Source organism: Xyrauchen texanus, chromosome 27 (assembly GCF_025860055.1).
Source record: "Xyrauchen texanus isolate HMW12.3.18 chromosome 27, RBS_HiC_50CHRs, whole genome shotgun sequence".
NCBI classification, from domain to species: Eukaryota; Metazoa; Chordata; class Actinopteri; order Cypriniformes; family Catostomidae; genus Xyrauchen; species Xyrauchen texanus.
Window position 1 is genome coordinate 6,000,431 of NC_068302.1, and position 19,322 is coordinate 6,019,752.

Below are 19,322 nucleotides of genomic sequence, written 5' to 3' on the forward strand. Positions count from 1 at the left end.
ATTAAAGAAACGCCGTATATCCATGGTAACTGTCACACGAAAGAGCTCAGCATAGTTGTTTAAAAAAAAGTAACAGCTATCGTTATTAAGCGCTACTATGCTTAGGACACAAACAAACATTCCCGCGCTCACTATCGACAAACCAGTCAAATCCATTTAAAAATATTATTTTTTAAATCAGACCAAACACATTTTTAATTTTATTCAGGAGTTTATTCATCATGTATATACAAAACGACAACTTACCAACTTGTAACGAAAGTTACAGTAGCCTATTGATAAAAATATATAAATAAAAGTGCAAACAAGAAGCAAGGACTGGTGGTTGGTCGACTCGATTTGATGGTCGAGTGCGGGCACGGCGGTAATGGGTTGCGGGAGAATAAAACGATTCGAGGGACTCCCTATCTAAATAAAACATCCTAAAACAAATACATTGTTATTCATCTATTGCACAAAATCAATAAGAACATCTAAACAAAATAACGATTTACAGTCGCAAGCATAAGTAGCCTAGATGTTCTCATTATAACGTGTTTTTGCAGCATTGTGCAATGTAGCCAATCACAGACATATGTGTTGATTTCTAAAACGCAATGGCCAATCAGATGCATTTCAGATAAAATCCATTCACCGTTCAAAACGTTGGAGTTTTTGTTCAGTGCTGAATTCTGCATGCTGCATAATAAAAGAGCTTTGTGAGATCGCGATGAAATGAGATGTGAGACGTGACGTAGAGTTGATGAAGGGAGACAGGATCGTCCAGGGCGGGCACTAGTGACTCACAGGGAGGGCCAGGCCCCCCAATGCCCGCCCATGGTGCCGGGACTGCATGTATGGTATGTTGAATGAAGAAAAATCATGGCATAAACAATATCACTGTTTCTGTGGTCATTATTATTATTCTCAAATCTTGGAATTCTTTCAGAACTTCAGGCACAGGGCTCCATCTCTTTTCTATATTAAGATGTAAACAAGATTTAGTCAGTGACAATACCACCTTCAGGACATCCAATGCCCTCAAGAGCAGCTTTAAAGGTGAACAGCTTGTGGATGCTTGAGAGACCTCCCAGTGCACAACCAGGTATGGTGGTCCCAGTCCCAGTCTCTAATACACCCCCTCCCTAGTGAAAAAAACTATACTTTATTGTATTTGAAATATATTATTTTTTTTCAGTTGTATATTGCAAATATACTAACAAAAGTTGCACTATCTTTAAATATATTTAAAGTATATTAGCATCATGCTTTTACCAATTTTCACAATACAACTTTTTAACACACTTTAAAATAAGTGTACTTTAGTATATTATCTAACAATATACTTTAAGTGAAAATTCTGTTTATTTTTTAAAAGTGAATTTATTTGCACTTTACTTAAAAATATATTTTAGGTGAGTGGCCATCAGGCGCAAGTGTAACAATGAGCATTTCATCAAGAAAAGATAAAAATGCGTAGTTTGTGTGTGGCCGCCGTTCCAAAATTATATATTTTTTTGTTTGTTTCTTTCAGCATTCTTTTCATTTAAAAGCATGGTTGGTGTAACTGCCTCCCATCGGCAGTTTAAATTATAGCTGTTTATCCTGCTATTTGTGGTACCTATAGTAATAGTAGTTTGGAGGCAGAACTAGTCATTGCGGCGCTAGTGTTCCGCCCGTAACTAATTGTTGAGCGAAGCGCCTAAAAAGACGACAGAAAATAAATCAGCAACAGCTACACAAAGTAATAAACATGTAAGAAGACAAACCTAGAAGAAAGAATACGAGGAGAAATATAAAGGCAGATTTAGCCCCTCGTAAGAGACAGGCAGCCATATGTTTTGATTGAAGTTTATTTGGTAAAGGTTGCAATGGTAAATTAGATTAATATCACAGTGGTGATTTCTTTTGGCATGTTGAAGTGCAATAACTTGACACGCTGTGTGTATGGAATCTTTAGTGCATAAATGTTGTTTCAAATTGAATTATTGCTTTAAAGGCAAGTTATAAGTTATACTGTGAAACGTTTATGGTGCCTGATACTGTGATATACTGTGTTTTCTGACTGTTTTATAGCCATGTGGGGCTTTAAATGTAGACGAAGGACATTCACACATGCTTTTATTCATTTTATTCCATGTTAGTATTTCCATTAACCCAGTTCTCACGGGTTGTTTGTATGGATTAAAGTCTTTTAACCATGACCACGTGCCTCATGTCTGTCAATGGAGGGAGCTACAGTTGGTACATTTTGTTATGTTTTACAATTATAAAACCATGTGAGATTTAAATAAACACTGTCTGTTACTGAAGTTATGTTATTGTAATGGCCTTGAAAACAAGTGCATTCAGCATTGGGTGAAAAGTCCCCCAAGAAATTCAGCCTTCAGTATGCAGGTAACACATTTAAAATACTGTCTTGTGTAAGACGATGTAATGTTTAAAGTATATTGTACAAAGTATAGCTAAGTAATAACAGTTCATTATTGAAGATTTTTGAATAAGCCAAAGGTGTTACTGAGCATATACTTTTTACTCAAATATTATACACCTATGGTATATTGCTTGTATGTTTTGAAGACACTCACAATTAATTTGTAATGTCCTTGTAACACAAAGTACACTTTAATATCAATAATCAAACATGTAATTACCCTACACAGGCATATACTTAAAGTATACTAAGTACGCTTGAAGTTGTTCCAATTTAGCACACAAAAGTACACTAAATACACTTAAAGTTATGCTTTGCTGCAATGTAATTACAACTAAAATATACTTAGTACAACATTAGTTGTTCCAAAATAGCACACTTCAAGTTAACTAATCATTAACACACTTGAAGCATACTGACAATTAGTCTGGCTTCAAGTATACTTAGAATATTTAGTTTTTCACCGTGGCTTACTTAAGTGTGCGCTTAAAGCATTCTACTACACTGTCTGACCAAAAACAAAATTGCCATTTGGGTTTAAGACAGTGTGATGATCTGGGGTTGCTTCAGTTGGTCAGGACTCAGCAACGTTATGCGGCAATAAAATGAATTCAGCTGACAACCTGAATGGCCAGGTTATCCAATCAATGGATTTTTTTCTTCCCTGACGGCACGGTCATATTCCAGGATGGCAATGCCAATATTAATTTGGCTCAAATTGTGAAAGAGTGGTTCATGGAGCATTAGGAATAATTTTCAAACATGAATTAGCCACCAGAGTCCTGACCCAAAACCCATTGAATGTCTTTGTGATGTGCTGGAGAAGCCAGTAGATGGCGGTAAGGGATAAGCGGCTGCGGTGTTAAGCGAGTCATTGAGTTATTTGTTCAAACGATTCGTTCAAACAGCTGATTCATCAAGAATAAAGTAGTCGTTCATGAATGGGTCACTGAATCTTTGACTCAAGAAGGAGTGGTTCGAACTCTTCAGTGGTCAATACAAGATCTCAGCCAAAAATTAATGCAACTCTGGATGGAAATCTTTGTTTAATAAATGTTTTCCTCTGGTACAAAGTAGAAGTAAAAACAGAAATATTTCTAAGCCATGGTTTACACCTGCATTAAGAAAATCCTCCATTATTAAAAATAAGTTGTATAAAAAAATCTCTCATTAGCCCCACACCGTTAAATATTGCGTACTATAAAAAATATAAAAACAAATTCAGCAAAGTTCTAAAAGATGCCAAGAAAAAATATTTTTCTAAGAAGTTGGGAAATTCTTGTGAAAATATAAAGAAGACCTGGAATGTTATATGAATTATTAAATAAAAAACAAATAACTCGAGGAATTCCAGGTCAATTATCCGATGGTATAGAGAATTATCAAAACCCCATCGATATAGCAAACGGTTTCAATGATTTCTTTGTGAATGTTGGTCCCTCACTGGCAAAAAATATTACGAATACAGGAAAATTCACTTCTCAAATTTTTGATTTGCCATATCCTTGCTTAAATGAATTTGATCCTCCAACTTCTAATGAAGTGCTTGAAATTATATTAAAGATGAAGGACACAGCTCCAGGACATGATGAAATTAGAGCTAGTCTCATAAAGAAAGTAGTTTGCTATATTATTGAGCCTGTAACTTATGTTCTCTCTTTGTCACTCAAAACAGGCGTTGTACCAAGAGATTTCAAATTAGCTAAAGTAATTCCCTTGTTTAAGTCTGGGAATTCACATGTATTTAACAATTATCGACCTATTTCACTATTACGTTTCTTTTCTAAAATACTCAAAAAATTAGTTTATAAAAGGATATTAAAACACTTGACAGAAAATTTGACCTTATATGATCACCAGTATGGTTTTAGAGAGAACATGTCTACAGAAATGGCTCTTCTACAGTTTGTCGATAAAATTACAAAAAATCTGCATGAGAAAAATAACACTATTGGTATATTTGTAGACTTGTCGAAAGCATTCGACACTGTAAATCATAATATTCTTTTAGCAAAATTAGAAAATTATGACATTAAACATATAGCCTTAACTTGGGTACAAAACTATTTGGAAGAGAGAGAGCAATTTGTTTATGTTAACAACCTGAGCTCAAATAGGAGACAACTTTTATGTGGGGTACCGCAGGGGTCCATTTTGGGACCTCTATTATTTCTAATTTGGATCAATGATTTAAGAGTTGTACGTAAAAATGTTATGCCACTCATGTTTGCAGATGATACATGTCTTCTATTATCTCATTCTAACATTGACACATTAATAAGAGAAGCAAATGAAGAATTACAAAATGTTTCTAAATAGTTTAAAGATAATCAACTCTCTCTTAATATACAAAAAACTAATTTTATGATTTTTAGTAAAAAAAACAAAGGAGATTACCAGGACATAGAGGTATCAATTGATGGTTTAAAAATTAGCCAAGTAAACCAAATAAAATTTTTAGGTGTCATTGTCGACCAAAAACTAACCTGGAAATATCATATTCAACATGTTTGCAGAAAAATAATGAAATCTGTTGGTATATTGCGTAGAGTTCGCTCTTTAATTGATATTTCATGTATGAAAACATTATATTACAGTTTAATCTATCCCCACATTCTGTACTGTAATATTATTTGGGGCGCAACATGCAAAACATATTTAAATAAGATTTTATTAATACAAAAGAAATTCTTGAGAATTATGAGTAATTCAAATAGATTGTCATCATCTGTTCCGCTATTCATAAAATATAACATCTTGACAATATTTAATGTTAACATCTATTGCATAAATATTTTTATGTATAAGTATGTGAATATGACAAAAATTATGCCCAGAGCTTTTAATAATTTTTTCATTTATTCTTCGGATGTTCATGCCTATTCCACAAGGCGTTGTAAAGATTTTTATCTTCCTTTTTGTAGAACTACAGCTAATCAATCTACACTGAAATACAGAGGGCCTTCCCTCTGGAATCATTTAGACCCCGTTTTAAAGACTAAAATCACTCTAAACTCTTTTAAAAGAGAGCTGAAAAATTTTTTAACATATAATTAAGTTTATCTTGTTAATTTGTTATATTAAAATGATTGATGTATTGATTGTATTGTCTTGCTTGATCATGTAATTTTATGTCCATTTAATGAGATTTTGGGGAGGTGGTTTTATAAGACCTCATGGTCTTCTCACTCTCTCCCGCACAGTATGTTTTTTCTTTCTGTTTTTTTTCCGTTAATGGATTTGTAAAGTAGTATTTTAAATGTTATATGTGCAAATAAAATAAATAAATAAATAAATAAATGTTGTGACGCCGCATAAGGTTGTCGAAACAATGCCATGACGAATGCGTGCCGTAATCAAAGCTAAAGGCAGTCAAGCGAAATATTAGAGTACGCAACTTATTTTTGGGCCAGGCACCTTTACTTGTGATCAGCAGAAGAAAGAAAGTCTTACATATCTGGCATGGCGTGTTATTGAGTAAATGATGAGGGAAATTTCATTTTTGGGTGAACTATTTCTTTAAGGGTGTGTAAACTATTTGAACAGGGTAATTTGTGTTTTCATTAATTATGTTGTGCAGTATTTGTCAAATAGCTTCATCTTGGCAGAACTAACTAAATTAAAGCATTTTTATGTTCCCTCTTTTTTTCAATGATTCACATCTTGCAGATTCTGCAAGGGGTGCATAAATTCATGTGTAAAACAGTAAAAGTAAATAATGTAACAACCAAAATCTGTACAGAACATACACTATAAACATCTAAACATTTCAAACTTTTCAACATGTAACAAAACCTTGAAAGTCCAAGGTGAAAACAGCATTCCAAGATGTGTGAGATTTGTCCGGTCTTGGATAAAATGGCCTGGTTTGAAGGTTCAAGCCAAGGGTTTTGAACATCTCTTTGCTCTGTATGTTGGATTAGACTGGAGTCCACAATCCAGATCCTTTCAGCTGTGTAGAAATGAAGGGTGACATTCATTTTCAGAACAAAATATTACCATTTCCTCCTCTAAAACATTTACCGTAATTTCCGGACTATAAACCGCAACTTTTTTCCCACGCTTTGAACCTCGCGGCTTAAACAACGACGCGGCTAATATATGGATTTTTCCCGCTTTCAAATTTTATTTAAAAAAAAAAAAAAAAAAAACATTCTGTGACGTGCTCAGTTTTTTTGGTGGCATGAAGCTTTCATTAGACCAATGAAATTGCCGAACGGGTTAAGGTCAAACAACTTTTTTGTTTACTGTTTAGATTAAATCGAGCACGCTCAAACTTCCCATCATTCTGATTACGGTAGTAATTTTGTCACCCTCAAGACACGGAGAAATGCATATGATGCAGCTTTCACGTTGAAGACGATTGATCTGGCTGTTGGAAAAGGAAATAGAGCTGCTGCACGGGAGACGTTGGAAACAGCAGCGTGATGAATTGACTCAAAAAGACAACTAAAGCTGAGGCTATTCAACTCCGACACCGAAGGAGATGACTTCAGTGGTTTCATGTGCACAAGAGGAGGAAGATAGTGACCAATGACTTTCTTGCTAGGCTACTGTTTACTGCTAATTTGTTGTTACAAGCCGTGTGTGGCAGCGGGGGAGTGGTCAAGCGCCCGTCCGGGAGAGAAAAGCAGTAAGGGTGCTTACACCTGAGCTAATGTCTAACACCTGTGTCTAATTTCAGTAAGCGTGGCCACACCGTGTTTCGTTAAAGTCTTATTTATTTTTGTTACAAGCCGTGTTTCGTTAAAGCCTGTGTAAAGTTCATTTGTTTCAATGTACCGGTAGGCACCTGCGGCTTATAGACAGGTGCGGCTTATTTATGTTCAAAATAATATATTTTTTTAAATTCAGTGGGTACGGCTTATATTCAGGTGCGCTCAATAATCCGGAAATTACGGTACACCCTTCTGTGAATTGCAATTTAACTGCACTTCTGTCTTATTATTTCTTATGCAAAAATACTCTATATCAGGGATATTTAAATGTATATTTCACCCAAAAAGGAAAACAATCTGTCATTACGTTTATGTTGTTTCAAATGTATTACTTTATATCTTGAAAAGTAAAATGTTGCTGACCTCAGTCACTATGCACTTCACTTTCATTTAGGGAAGTTAATGAATAATCTTAATTTATCATTTGAACTATTAAGCTTATCGATCATCAATTAATCAATTGAAAGCTTGCACGGAATGTCATGTCAGCAATAGAATAAAATACACAGCTTGTAAAGATGAAGAGGGGTCAATGTAGGGATGGGCGATATGACCAAAATCTTATATCATGATGATATACACTCACCATCCACCTTATTAGGTACCGTACACCTGTACATCTACTTATTCCTGCGATGATCTAATCAGCCAATCATGTGGCAGCGGTGTTATGTATAAAATCATGAAGATACGGGTCAGGAGCTTCAGTTAACTTTCACATCAACCATCAGAATGGGGAAAAAAGGGATCTCAGTGATTTAGACCATGGCATTATTGTTGGTGCCAGATGGGCTAGTGTGAGACAACAGCCTCTAGTCTAGAGTGTAAAGAGAAAATGTTACCGTAGCCTTTTGGTCAGCTAGAACCAGTCTGGCCATTCTGCATTGACCTCTGTCATCAACAAGGCATTTTCAAACACAGGACTTCCACTTGGTTGTTTTTTGTACCATTCTCTATGTCTCTATGAACTCAATTTGGATCTTGACAAACCCAGTCCCCATTCCTTTTCATTTTGGGTGAATTTCCTTTAACCTACACAATAGAAAACCCCTACCTGCAACAATACTTACCTTACTTTCATATCAACCGATACTTTTTTTTTGGTGTTTCACAGAATATTGAAACAGTTATTTTTCAATATTTTTTCTTTTTATAAAATACCTTTCCAAATATAGCAAATGTGCATGCTTGCTTACAGATATTCTATGTTACTGTTGCTTACCTGCAAAGCATTTCTCTTTCGCTTCTGGAGTGCCGGTTAGAGGAGAGTAAAGACACCTTTTTCTTTAACCGTCTAATCTGGGCACCACGCATTTTCAACCGTTTCCTGCAAGCTTTAAGCTTCTCCTGGGTCAAGGCCAGAATGCGCTTCAGGGTCTCTGGCGATTCATCCACTGTGCAGTTACGATTCGTGTAAGAACAAACTGAAGGTTTGCGGCTAACTGAAATGCCACATTGTTCGCTGGGGTAAATCACAGAGGTGCTGCTCCCATCAACCATGTCAGGCTCCAAAACAACTTCCTCTTTATCAAATTCCACAGTTTCAGTGCAATCTTTTTTGCAGTAGGAGTCCTCGTTATATGCATAACTATATGTATAACTATATGTATGATCTAAACTAAATCCATGACGTGGATCATTGCGTCCTCTTGCTTCTGTGCTAACTGGTGGAGTCCTTTCCAAACTCGTCTGTCTTACCCTAGTGCATCGTACCTTCTTTTGCAAATGCTCAGGGAATGAAAAGATGGTGGGCACAGCAGTTTTAGTGAGGCGCACTTGGCCTTGCCCGTTTGTGAAGAAACAGTTCTCTTCAAAGTGCAGGGAACATATACGGGAAAATGGAGTTGGCTTCCAGTTGTCCCATCGGAGGTTCACCAGCCAGCGCTGAAGCCTACTGCTATCACCTAAAGGGAATCTGTGTGTGTGTGTGTGTGAGTGTGAGAGAGAGAGAGAGAGGGGGTTGCTTTCTGCAGGACATGGGTCAATGACATGACGCTACATTTTTTTTGTACAGAATCTATTAAATTGTAAAAAACAGTTACTTGAATACATTTCTTCTATGGTGAACATGTTTTCAATAACTGAATTCAGTCATTTTGATATTTTTTTCTGGGTTTTAAATTCCAAAAGTCATTCATGTCATTAACAGCTGTAATTCTTGAAAAAGAAATGGTGGCATGACTAGTGCAGAATAATATTTTATTATTATTTAAGCAGTCAAACATTTTATATGATTAATATTTGAAAAACTCTTGTTTAGCAAATCAAATTCTAGTGGTGTGACCAACATGTAGGTAGTCATTGTGTTGTCATGTGACAAAACAAAACCTTTTTAGACCCTCAACACTGTTAGTGTGGTGTAAAAAAAAATATTTTGTCCTATCGTTAAATTTGAATATTTTGACATTTTTATAAAAAGGCACATTTTGTTCAAGTAATTTGTTGTAACCCCAAGTTAATGTCTTGATATTCTTGACTTAAAAATTCATGATATTTGTAATAAATATTTTTCAGATCAAGTTTGAAAACTTTTTTTAAACGAATTAAGTTGTATTCACTCAAGGTGCAAGGGAAATATTTGAATCCCTTTTACTTGATTGTCCACCACATGACAAATAATCTAAAATGCAATAAACGTTTTTCAAATATCTGTGAAGCCAACATGAACACATATATTACATTTCTATGAATGTTTCTGAGAGTATGACTTCTCCTTTTACAGAAATTATTCAACAACAACATTCATTATTTTTAAGTTAAATATTACTAACATGAATATCCAATAAGTCATACTGTAGGCTGGATGTGTTGTGTTGGAAGTTTTAGCACACAGTTCAACTTTACAGTTACATCTAATTCAAGTACGAAATGAATTCACTGCTTAATTTCTATCAAATAACTATTCTGCACATGAAGGTTTAAAAGTTTTTTTTTTTTTCTCAAAGGTCAGTTAAACTGGTCGACAACTGACATCTCCGTAAAAATAAACAACCAAAGCAAAGATTTTACATGAGAATGTGGCCTGGACGGTCAGATTGGGCAACAGAAGTGAAATAACACCAAACCTACCGATGAAACTTGACACTGGAGCCTCGCGAGTAGCGATTAGTGCATTTGTAGGCTGAACACGACGGCATGTTCACTTTTAAAACACACATCAGGTAAACATTACAGCCGCTGTCCTGAACAACCGAACTTCTGTGTCTTCTTCTATGGTTAAAACTGGTTTCCAAGCCAGTTTATGGTGGATTTACGCTGTCTACTGGGCTGGAGTCACTCTGGAGCATTGCTTGTGGCGGGGAAAAGAGTTACCTGATAGGGTTTTTCCACATTAGCACTTATGGTGCGCAAAGTTCGGTTCTTTTGGATAATGTTACAGATGCAGTTGTAAAAAGCTGCCGCTTGTACTCACGCTGATGACGTAATCAGACCGTGGTTCTGACCCAAATAATATGATGTGAACACAGGCCTGTGCGGCTAGCGGGAGGGGGAAGAAAAGAACTGGGGTTCGGTCCAAGCAATCGAACCAAGTTTGAAAGCACCCTTGTTTGAGATTTCCTTACTTGTGATCCACAGAGGAAAAATAAGCATACCTGCCAACACACCTGATTTTACATGGTTTCCCTCGATTTTCCACACCTCCTCCCACTGTACTCCCGATTTACAATTTCACCCGATAAACTCACGATTTTCTCCATTCCCTCTTCGCTCATACGGGATCATAAATGATGCATCCCATTCCATATCGAATCAATACGGGATGCGATTTGTCCCGCCACGGCTAAATAATTATCGTTAATTTAACATTGAGAACAGTTGGAAATGTTTTATATGGTGGGTAAGGGGTCGTCTGAAAAAGTTTTATTGTGCTAAAACTGTGGCACAATAAAAATATTTTTTATTATTATTGTTATTATTATTGAAAAACAGGTTAAATTAAATGTTCAATAAGATTACACAGAATGTCTGAGTCATAAAGACAAGATGTACAGGTGAAGGAAATCAAATATAATTTATTGATTAATCTGTGAAGGATGTGATAACCATGGACTGTAAAAAAAAAGATGGACCACGCCCCTTCGCTCTTTTCCATTGGTGAGAACTGAAGCCGCCAGTGTCCCGATATGGCGCTGACATCTTGGGACTTGAGTCTGCACAGTTGCAATTTCGGGACCAGACCTGCGCAGTAGTGAGAAGGAAGTAAAGCCGCGAAATCAAGGCCCCGCCCTCACTCTCGCTGAATCAATCGCAAGCACACGCCCCTGCACTTTTGACTTTTGACGGGGTGAAATAATTAATTATAGAAATTTAGATATTAAATTTAAAGCTCCAATCTCCTCAGTCCTCTGAAGATCCGAAAAAAAGTCAGTTGGTGCTTCAGTGACTACATCGCTCAGAGAACCTGTCAATCACAGCTGTCAATCATGATGTCACAGCACCGTTTTTATAGCATAAAATAACTAACTAAAAACAAACTTATTTTGAAAACAAACCCTTTAAATTACATCAACGTGATAGAAACTACAGTAAATGACAGAAACTATCTTTGGAAAAAAGATATGTGAAGTGTAATTTAATTGTTTAGTTGGTCTCACGTCCCGTTGAATAACATGGGGAGGCGGGGTTTATGACCTATACTAGGACCAGTCACCGGGGGGCGATCGAGACGTTTTGGCTTCACTTTTGACCAATAGGGGCTGGCTGCAGACTACGGGGCGAGTGGAGCTCCATTCAAAAGCGGAAATACGTCACCTCCACTGCGCCGGAGCGCATATATACGTCACCTCTACTGCGGCCTTATACTGTCTATGACTACGACCGAGCGCATATATATATATATATATATATATATATATATATATATATATATATATATATATGTATATATATATATATATATATATATATTTTTTTTTTTTATTTATTTAACCGAGCGCATATATACGTGACCTCACCTAATCTTCACACACAATATCAAAGCAGTATACTAAACTTTTACGAAGTGGAGGTGACGTATTTCCTGTTTGAGAGTTGAGCTCTAATCGCCCACAGTCTGCAGCCAGACCCTTTATTACGCAGTCTGCGTGGCACCAAAAACTCCACCGGCTGCTGTGCCTTCAACACGACACCATTCATAGACAGTGTTGTCACGTGGTACCAGTTACTTTTCTCCTCGCTCTAAAGAATGGATCAATCACAGCGACACGGTCGTTTATGATTACAAGGAGTACAGATTCCTGCAGCGTGTGAGGAAACAATCCTTTGAACGGCTAAAAAAACCGTCGTCGTTTGAGCTGCTCACTTTTCTATGAAAAATCTATTCACATACACAGCATTCAAAATGCAACTCCTAAATCTCTAACATTCGTTTTACTTATATGAGACTAATGATTCCCCGTAGAGGCTACCGAGAAGGATCAGTTCAAACAGGGTCTTCATAAATACTTTGCACCATATCTATCAGTATTTGTGCATGTAGTCCAACATAATGAGTCTTTATCTTCATATGGAGCACATACTAATCCAAACGTAAGACTTTCAACAAGACGTCCAACCTCTTCTAAAGCATAATATACACTACCGGTCAAAAGTTTTGGAACGCTTGACGAAATGTTTCTCATGATCTTACAAATATTTTGATCTGAAGACGTATGGTTAAATTTTTTAAATTAGTTTTGTAGACATACAGTTATATTTATATATATATATATCAGTTTTTTAAATGTATGACCATATAACAAAGAAAACAAGCCAATAAGTGTCCAACATAGATGGGAACTCCTTCAACACTGTTTAAAAAGCAACACAGGGTGATACCTCAATGAGTTGGTTAAGAAAATATCAAGTCTGCAAATTCTAGGCAAAGGGTGACTACTTTGAAGATGCTAAAATATAACACAGTTTTGATTTATTTTGGATTTTTTTTGTCACAACATAATTCCTTAGTTCCATTTATGTTATTCCATAGTTTTTATGACTATACTATCATTCTAAAATGTGAAGAAACAAATTATAATAAAGAATGCGTAAGTAATTCAAAAATTTAGACCGGTAGTCTTCTCTACCAAGGGTCGTTTTTCTGACAGATTCATTCAATGTATACAAGCGTTGGTGGTATAGTGGTGAGCATAGCTGCCTTCCAAGCAGTTGACCCGGGTTCGATTCCCGGCCAACGCATAACATTTTTATTTCAAAATATGAAAGTTGTAAATAAATCTGTGACATTCCTTTCAAAAAGCTCACACTGCAATGAGGAAAACGGAAACTATCTCATGTTGTCTGAATATAGCAAGCAGTTAAAATAAAAGTTACAATTCAAAATTGACCTTAATATGTTCCTAGTCGAAGGGACCCTTTCACAAAATTTGATTACTTTTTGTTACATTAAGCATACTTTTTTGTTTTGTTACTTTGTTACATTATATCATTCATGCAGTGGGCTCTTTGTTTTGGCATTAGGCATAATATAGTCAACACTTCTGTGATGAGGTTTCTAGATGCTTAAGGGAGTATTTTATTGTCTTTGTGTTGTCTCTTGGAGTTTCGTCAGCGCATATCAGTATGTCAACAGCGTGAAGGTAAGACCGTGTGGATTCATGAATTTAACTTGCTTTAAAAGCTCCCGCTTTGCTTTCCATTGGTATGACATCCCCTGAACACTTGAAAATACGAATGATAATGTTTGGCAACTCTATAACCTGTAAATCCACTTCGCTAGCTAATTACACTCAACACCATAGAACTCTGCCAGACCGGAAGATCAAAGACAACATTTTCAAGATGGCTATGCATTAGTTTCTTTGGCGCATAAGAAGAATTTACTGAAATCAGGGGTAAAAATACGTTCTAAAAAGCCGAGCAATGGTATACTGTTTGCGAACATTCAGACATCCGTCACACCACTGTGGGAGGCGTTAAAAAGTACATTTAAATATGAAGATGCTTGGTAAAGCCTTAACTAATATGATATTAAAATGTGTTTTAAACAATGTAACACCAAATGACATCAAATACATGTGAAAATTTAGGCCTACAGTTAAAATGTAAATTAATAACTTCTTCAACATGGTGGTGGAAAAAACGATGTATATTTGAGCAGCATCTCTGAACTTTGAGGTTTGAACCTTGAAAGTTATTTTCCGCAACTTTTTGTATTTTAAAAATACATATTTTAACACTGATAACACCAAATACATGACATCAATGGACAACACTCTTTTAAAAATATTTAAATACATTGTTTGCTTTGCTTTTTTGCACACTTGTTAGGCCTTGTACTAATGCTTGACCTGAGAATACAAAACGAGTAAAAAATGAACACATAGGCCTAGTGTAAATCATGCAAAATATTTCAGACCGGCTTTACATTAACGCATGTTGTGTTCTTTCAGATAAACTGGCATAACTGCATTTTGATAGAAATAAATAAGTAATGGAAAAAATTATTAGACATAGAGACAAAAAAATTATAATAACGCCAGGCCTCTTTGAGCTTCCGTTACTAATCCATTATTATAAGAAAAAGCCCACACACTGTCGTATATAGCTTTTAAATATGTAATATCTTACAGCGTTTCGGACCTTCTTCATTCATTCTATCAATTTCTTTGAAGATTGATTGATTGAAGGACTCAAAATCTTGGATTTACTCGAGAGGTCTCTCCAGTGATACTAGCGATGCACTACACTGCTCCAGAGAGGTGGTGAACGTCCTCCTGTCGGCATGAAGTGAAATTGTTTTACACTGAATCTTCATGTCAAACCATTTTTATTGACCTTTTGGACTGTTTAATTCACAAAACAACCAATGATGAAAGCAAAGATGACTGTAAGTTCCTCTTTCTTCTTAGATGCAAGTGTTTGCTAAATCAATATTTTACAACGTAAATGCACTTTTATTACTGTTCGCATATATGTTAAAACCTTCCTATTATCATTTACTAGCGAGTCTGAAGCCTTCCTTATAAGGAAAAGAGGTAGAATAAAAAGCTTAATGCATATTGTGTAGTCTAATAGAACCCATCACCTTGCAGTGCTGGCAATTGAAACAAAATCTAGAGGTGTGCATGCAGACCACAACACTCTGGTGCAATAAACACATGACAGTAACGATCAACATAATTGTTTTTATCATGAATGTGTCATTATGAATAAAAATTTTGTTCAGACTTCACAAAAGAAGAATTTACCAAAATCAACAATAACAATTATAAATAAACAGAGAAACCATTCAAGCTCATGAATTTTTCGAAAAGCAAAGTAAAATGTTTAAGTGAAATTTACAAAAATTTGAAAATAAATATGATAATGTTTTCTACTTTAGGATTGGTACATACTGACACATTGTAAATATACCAAAGAATCATAAATAATATTTATTTATAAGAGCAGTGGTTCACATACGTTTTCCAGGGGACACCTATTTTTACATTCAAAATCCAGGACGACCCCCCCAGACTTCCGGTTTAGCGTCTGACATGTGAGGTCGTAGGATCGGAAGTTCTGCAAACTAATTGTTATATTTACTCTCTATATAAGTTATAACCACTGATCTATATAACTGGATTGCTCATAGAATTCTAAACTGCCAGCAGTAGGTGAAGCTACCGGAAGTGCTCTGGCGGCCATTTTACTATTCCCTACCGACAGAGGGCATCGCGGCATTTAACCGCGAAACAACACTCACTTAAGGATGCGGCTAAAGTGCCCACAGTTTGTAATTTATGACTATGTACATATTAAGCACACATTAGTCGTTATCCCCATGTAGAGTGGGTATAACGATCATAATCTTTAATAATCAACAGTAAAAATACAACACCAAAGTGTATTAATACCCCTTTTTAATTAAGCAAAGTTATCCATCTGCAGATTGTTACAGGATGCAATGTTTCTCTGCCTTCATAGTTTAAATCTGTTGATGCTCATTGTTCATAATGTTGACAAATTATACAACTGCATAATTTACAACATTATTAACCATTTTTGACTAGATTATATAGTAAATGTGAACTAATTTAGGGGGGGGGCGCGTACATGCACATCAACAAGTTTTAAAGTTGTTAATAAAAACGACTAGCTTTGTGTTGATATTGTAACTAGACAGTACCTCTTCAGAATAAATCCAGAACAATCAAATATAAAAACGTAGTATACACACAAGTTCATACACACACACACACACACACACATAAATTAATTTACCTTTACTTAATGGAATTATCCATTTGCATTCATTTCTGGAATATGTACATACCAGCTTGTGAGCATTTAATTATTTCAACAATCCCCTGATCTTTTAAATCATAATTAGAAATAAGTTTATTGACATATGCACTCAAGGAAATCATACATATTTATTTGTTCAATAACAAAAGCTTCCAAGTACACACAAAAATTTACTTAAACTGAACAATACAATAGAAATTAGCAGATATGTGGGAACAAATCTGCTAATGGATTTAACAACAATCCCACATTATTCAGCTTTCAAAAGAATGGTAGCAAGCCATCAGAGCTAGTGGCAACAGTTCTCCACCGGATAGCACAGTGACACTGACGTTCAGCCTGAAACAGAAGACACAGAGAAAAATATCACTGTATGTCGTCCCAGTTTGTCCATGTTCAAAGAGGCTGTGGTAGGGCACATAGCATGCTTTGCAGTTAAAACCACTATGAAGATGATTCTGTGCACTACCTGTTTATCAGCACTCAGTGTCAAGAGCTCTTCCCAAGATGAACACACTGATCGACATGAAGTCCTGAGGTGGATTTATAAGACTGTCAGACAGCATCCTGAAAGTCTGCAAGACAGCTGAGAGATTTCTTCAACAGCACACACTCACAAGGCCCATCTCTGTCCCCACAAATGTTCTGGATCTCCATGGTGGTTCTGCATTCAAGGAACTTGAGGCAAACATGTTCAACCTAGAACCATACAACAATCACATCTTCATACTCAGTGCATTGCAGAAAGCTGCACAAACATCAGCCTCCACTTCATTGCCAAGGAAACATGTGCTGCATCACACTCCAAACGGCTTAAGAAAACTCTGGGCAAGCTTGTACAGCAAAATAGAAGAAAAAAGAAAAGTTTTATATAAAGATCAGGAGCCGGTTGCACCAGCTATACGAATGTTTAAACTTAGCTTAGTTGTGGCGTAAATGGGCATGAAGTCACAATTTACGCACTACTAAATAATTGAGCATTGCACCATTAAACTTCAGTACGACGTAACCCTAAGTATAAACTAAATATTTACAGAAGACTCAGAGCAGGTGTAACTGATGGAATAAAAAAGAAGACTGATATTTTATGAAATCAATAAGCTCATGTTTTGCATAACAGGTATCAATCAAATAATTGTGATGATGACAATTAATTGCCTGTTTTAGGTGTTTCATAAATATGATGAATAATTACCATACAAACTAACTAATTAATTTATACAAATTTTTACAAGCTTGAGTCATAAAATAAAATAAGGGTATGATTTCCTTTTCAGGCTGCAAAATCATATGAATGACAGTGAAATATAAAAGTATAAAATGTTAATTAAAATAATATCTTAATTATCAAAATATGTTTCTCAAGAGAGCTGCTCTTGTGACATCTGCAGTGACGGTTACGTGAGCAAACAAGGTTTGTACAGCAACCGTAACAAAATCAAATGGAAGTTCACAGCTTTTTAATACTTCTGTGTACAAATATGAAGGCTGCTTATTGGATCAGTGCATGTAAACGTCATATTATGCGACTACGCATCACTTTACGGAGAGTTTACAACTTACTAGTTAAGACTTTAAGAACAGTTGGAGCAACCAAATTAAGCACCGACTTAGTTGCAAACTAACTAGTAGTTACGAAGCCTTGAACTTTATACCCCAACTTAAGACCTTACGCACAGCTATTTACTCAACCTCATGTCCTTCCAAACCTGTATGACTTTTTCTGTGGAACACAAAAGATGACATTTAAAAAATAAATTTTGTCCATATAATGAAAGCCGTTGGTGACCAAAACAAGCTATTTTGCTCACCATTTACTTTCCTTATATGGAATACAAAATGCATTTTTGGGGGTTCTGCAAAAGAAAGTCACATGGATTTGGAAGGACATGAGGTTGAGTGTATGATGACAGAATTTACATATTTGGGTCAACTTTTCTATTAATATTAAATGTTATAACTATCTGAAACAGTAATTTTATGAGACTTATACTGCATGTTGCAAAAGTATCTTCATTGCAAATAAAAACAGATAGTATAATATTTTTTACTCTGTCAGCCTGGCTTCACTGAAGAGCTGTTTTAACAATGTCTCCTCATACAGCTTTTCCTCCTGTTGCAAACCAATTCCAGTTTTATCTGACATTCAGTGGGATGTTTATTGAAATCCAAACGGCAAACTCACCTTGTTTAACTTCAACAATATCCATGTGCTCCTTGTCAGGGCTGGACTGGGAAGAGAAATCGGAACGGGATTTGACATAACTGGCCCAAAAGTTGTTGGGGGGAGAGTGTTCGGCGGCGGCTCGTTGTAGCTTATCGCGGCCGACACAGCGGCCCGCTCGGTTCTCCCGATGGCCAGTCCACCCTGATCGACCCCAAAGTGCGTCGGTCCACCGGAAAAATGTCCGGTAGGCTAGATTACCAGTCCAGCCCTGCTCCTCGTCTATTCCAATTGATCATTTTATAAATGATGCCCGTGAGCTGGACCGTATTCAGGCCTGCACTGCAAAAAGTACAAATCACACACAGAGAATTAATGCAAGCCCACATTATATTCATCATAACCGGTGTTGATCTGCAATTAGATATTCAACTTGACCAAAAAAGCTAACTTGGTGAGTTATACTGTTATTCATTGTGGTTATTTTCCTAAGTTAACGTTAGCTGCATAGCTAATATTCATTTATCCTAAGAAAATAACCACAATGCACGTTCAACGTAAATAAAAGCTACAAAACATATGTATTCAGAATAAAAACTTTAAAGCCTGCAAAAAAAAGTCTACTGATATCTTACCTCAGTTTCTTAAACTTGTTTCTATTGAGGTAACACGTGCGCCGCTGAACGTAATGCTGCTGCAATAAAGAGTAACATAACACGCTCACATTTAGAATAAGCAGGGGGAAAAAATGAAAGTCAAACTAAATAATGAATTACATATTTAGGAAGATTGCATTGTG

The 19,322-nt window shown here is 35.9% G+C and overlaps 1 protein-coding gene and 1 non-coding gene across 2 annotated transcripts; one reads left to right on the forward strand and one right to left on the reverse strand.

The window, feature by feature from the left end:
* Positions 1-212: 212 nt before the first annotated feature.
* si:ch211-40k21.9 (THAP domain-containing protein) lies at positions 213-10,552 on the reverse strand. Its single transcript, XM_052093704.1, has 4 exons — positions 10,201-10,552; positions 8,354-9,046; positions 6,209-6,365; positions 213-1,124 (listed from the first exon to the last, which is right to left on the reverse strand). Exons 1-3 carry the CDS (start codon positions 10,287-10,289, stop codon positions 6,362-6,364), a joined length of 786 nt encoding a protein of 261 aa, XP_051949664.1. The 5' UTR covers positions 10,290-10,552; the 3' UTR covers positions 213-1,124; positions 6,209-6,361.
* Positions 10,553-13,236: 2,684 nt separating this feature from the next.
* Positions 13,237-13,308, forward strand: trnag-ucc (transfer RNA glycine (anticodon UCC)). Its single transcript has one exon. It is a non-coding gene; the product is annotated as a tRNA-Gly (tRNA).
* Positions 13,309-19,322: the final 6,014 nt, after the last annotated feature.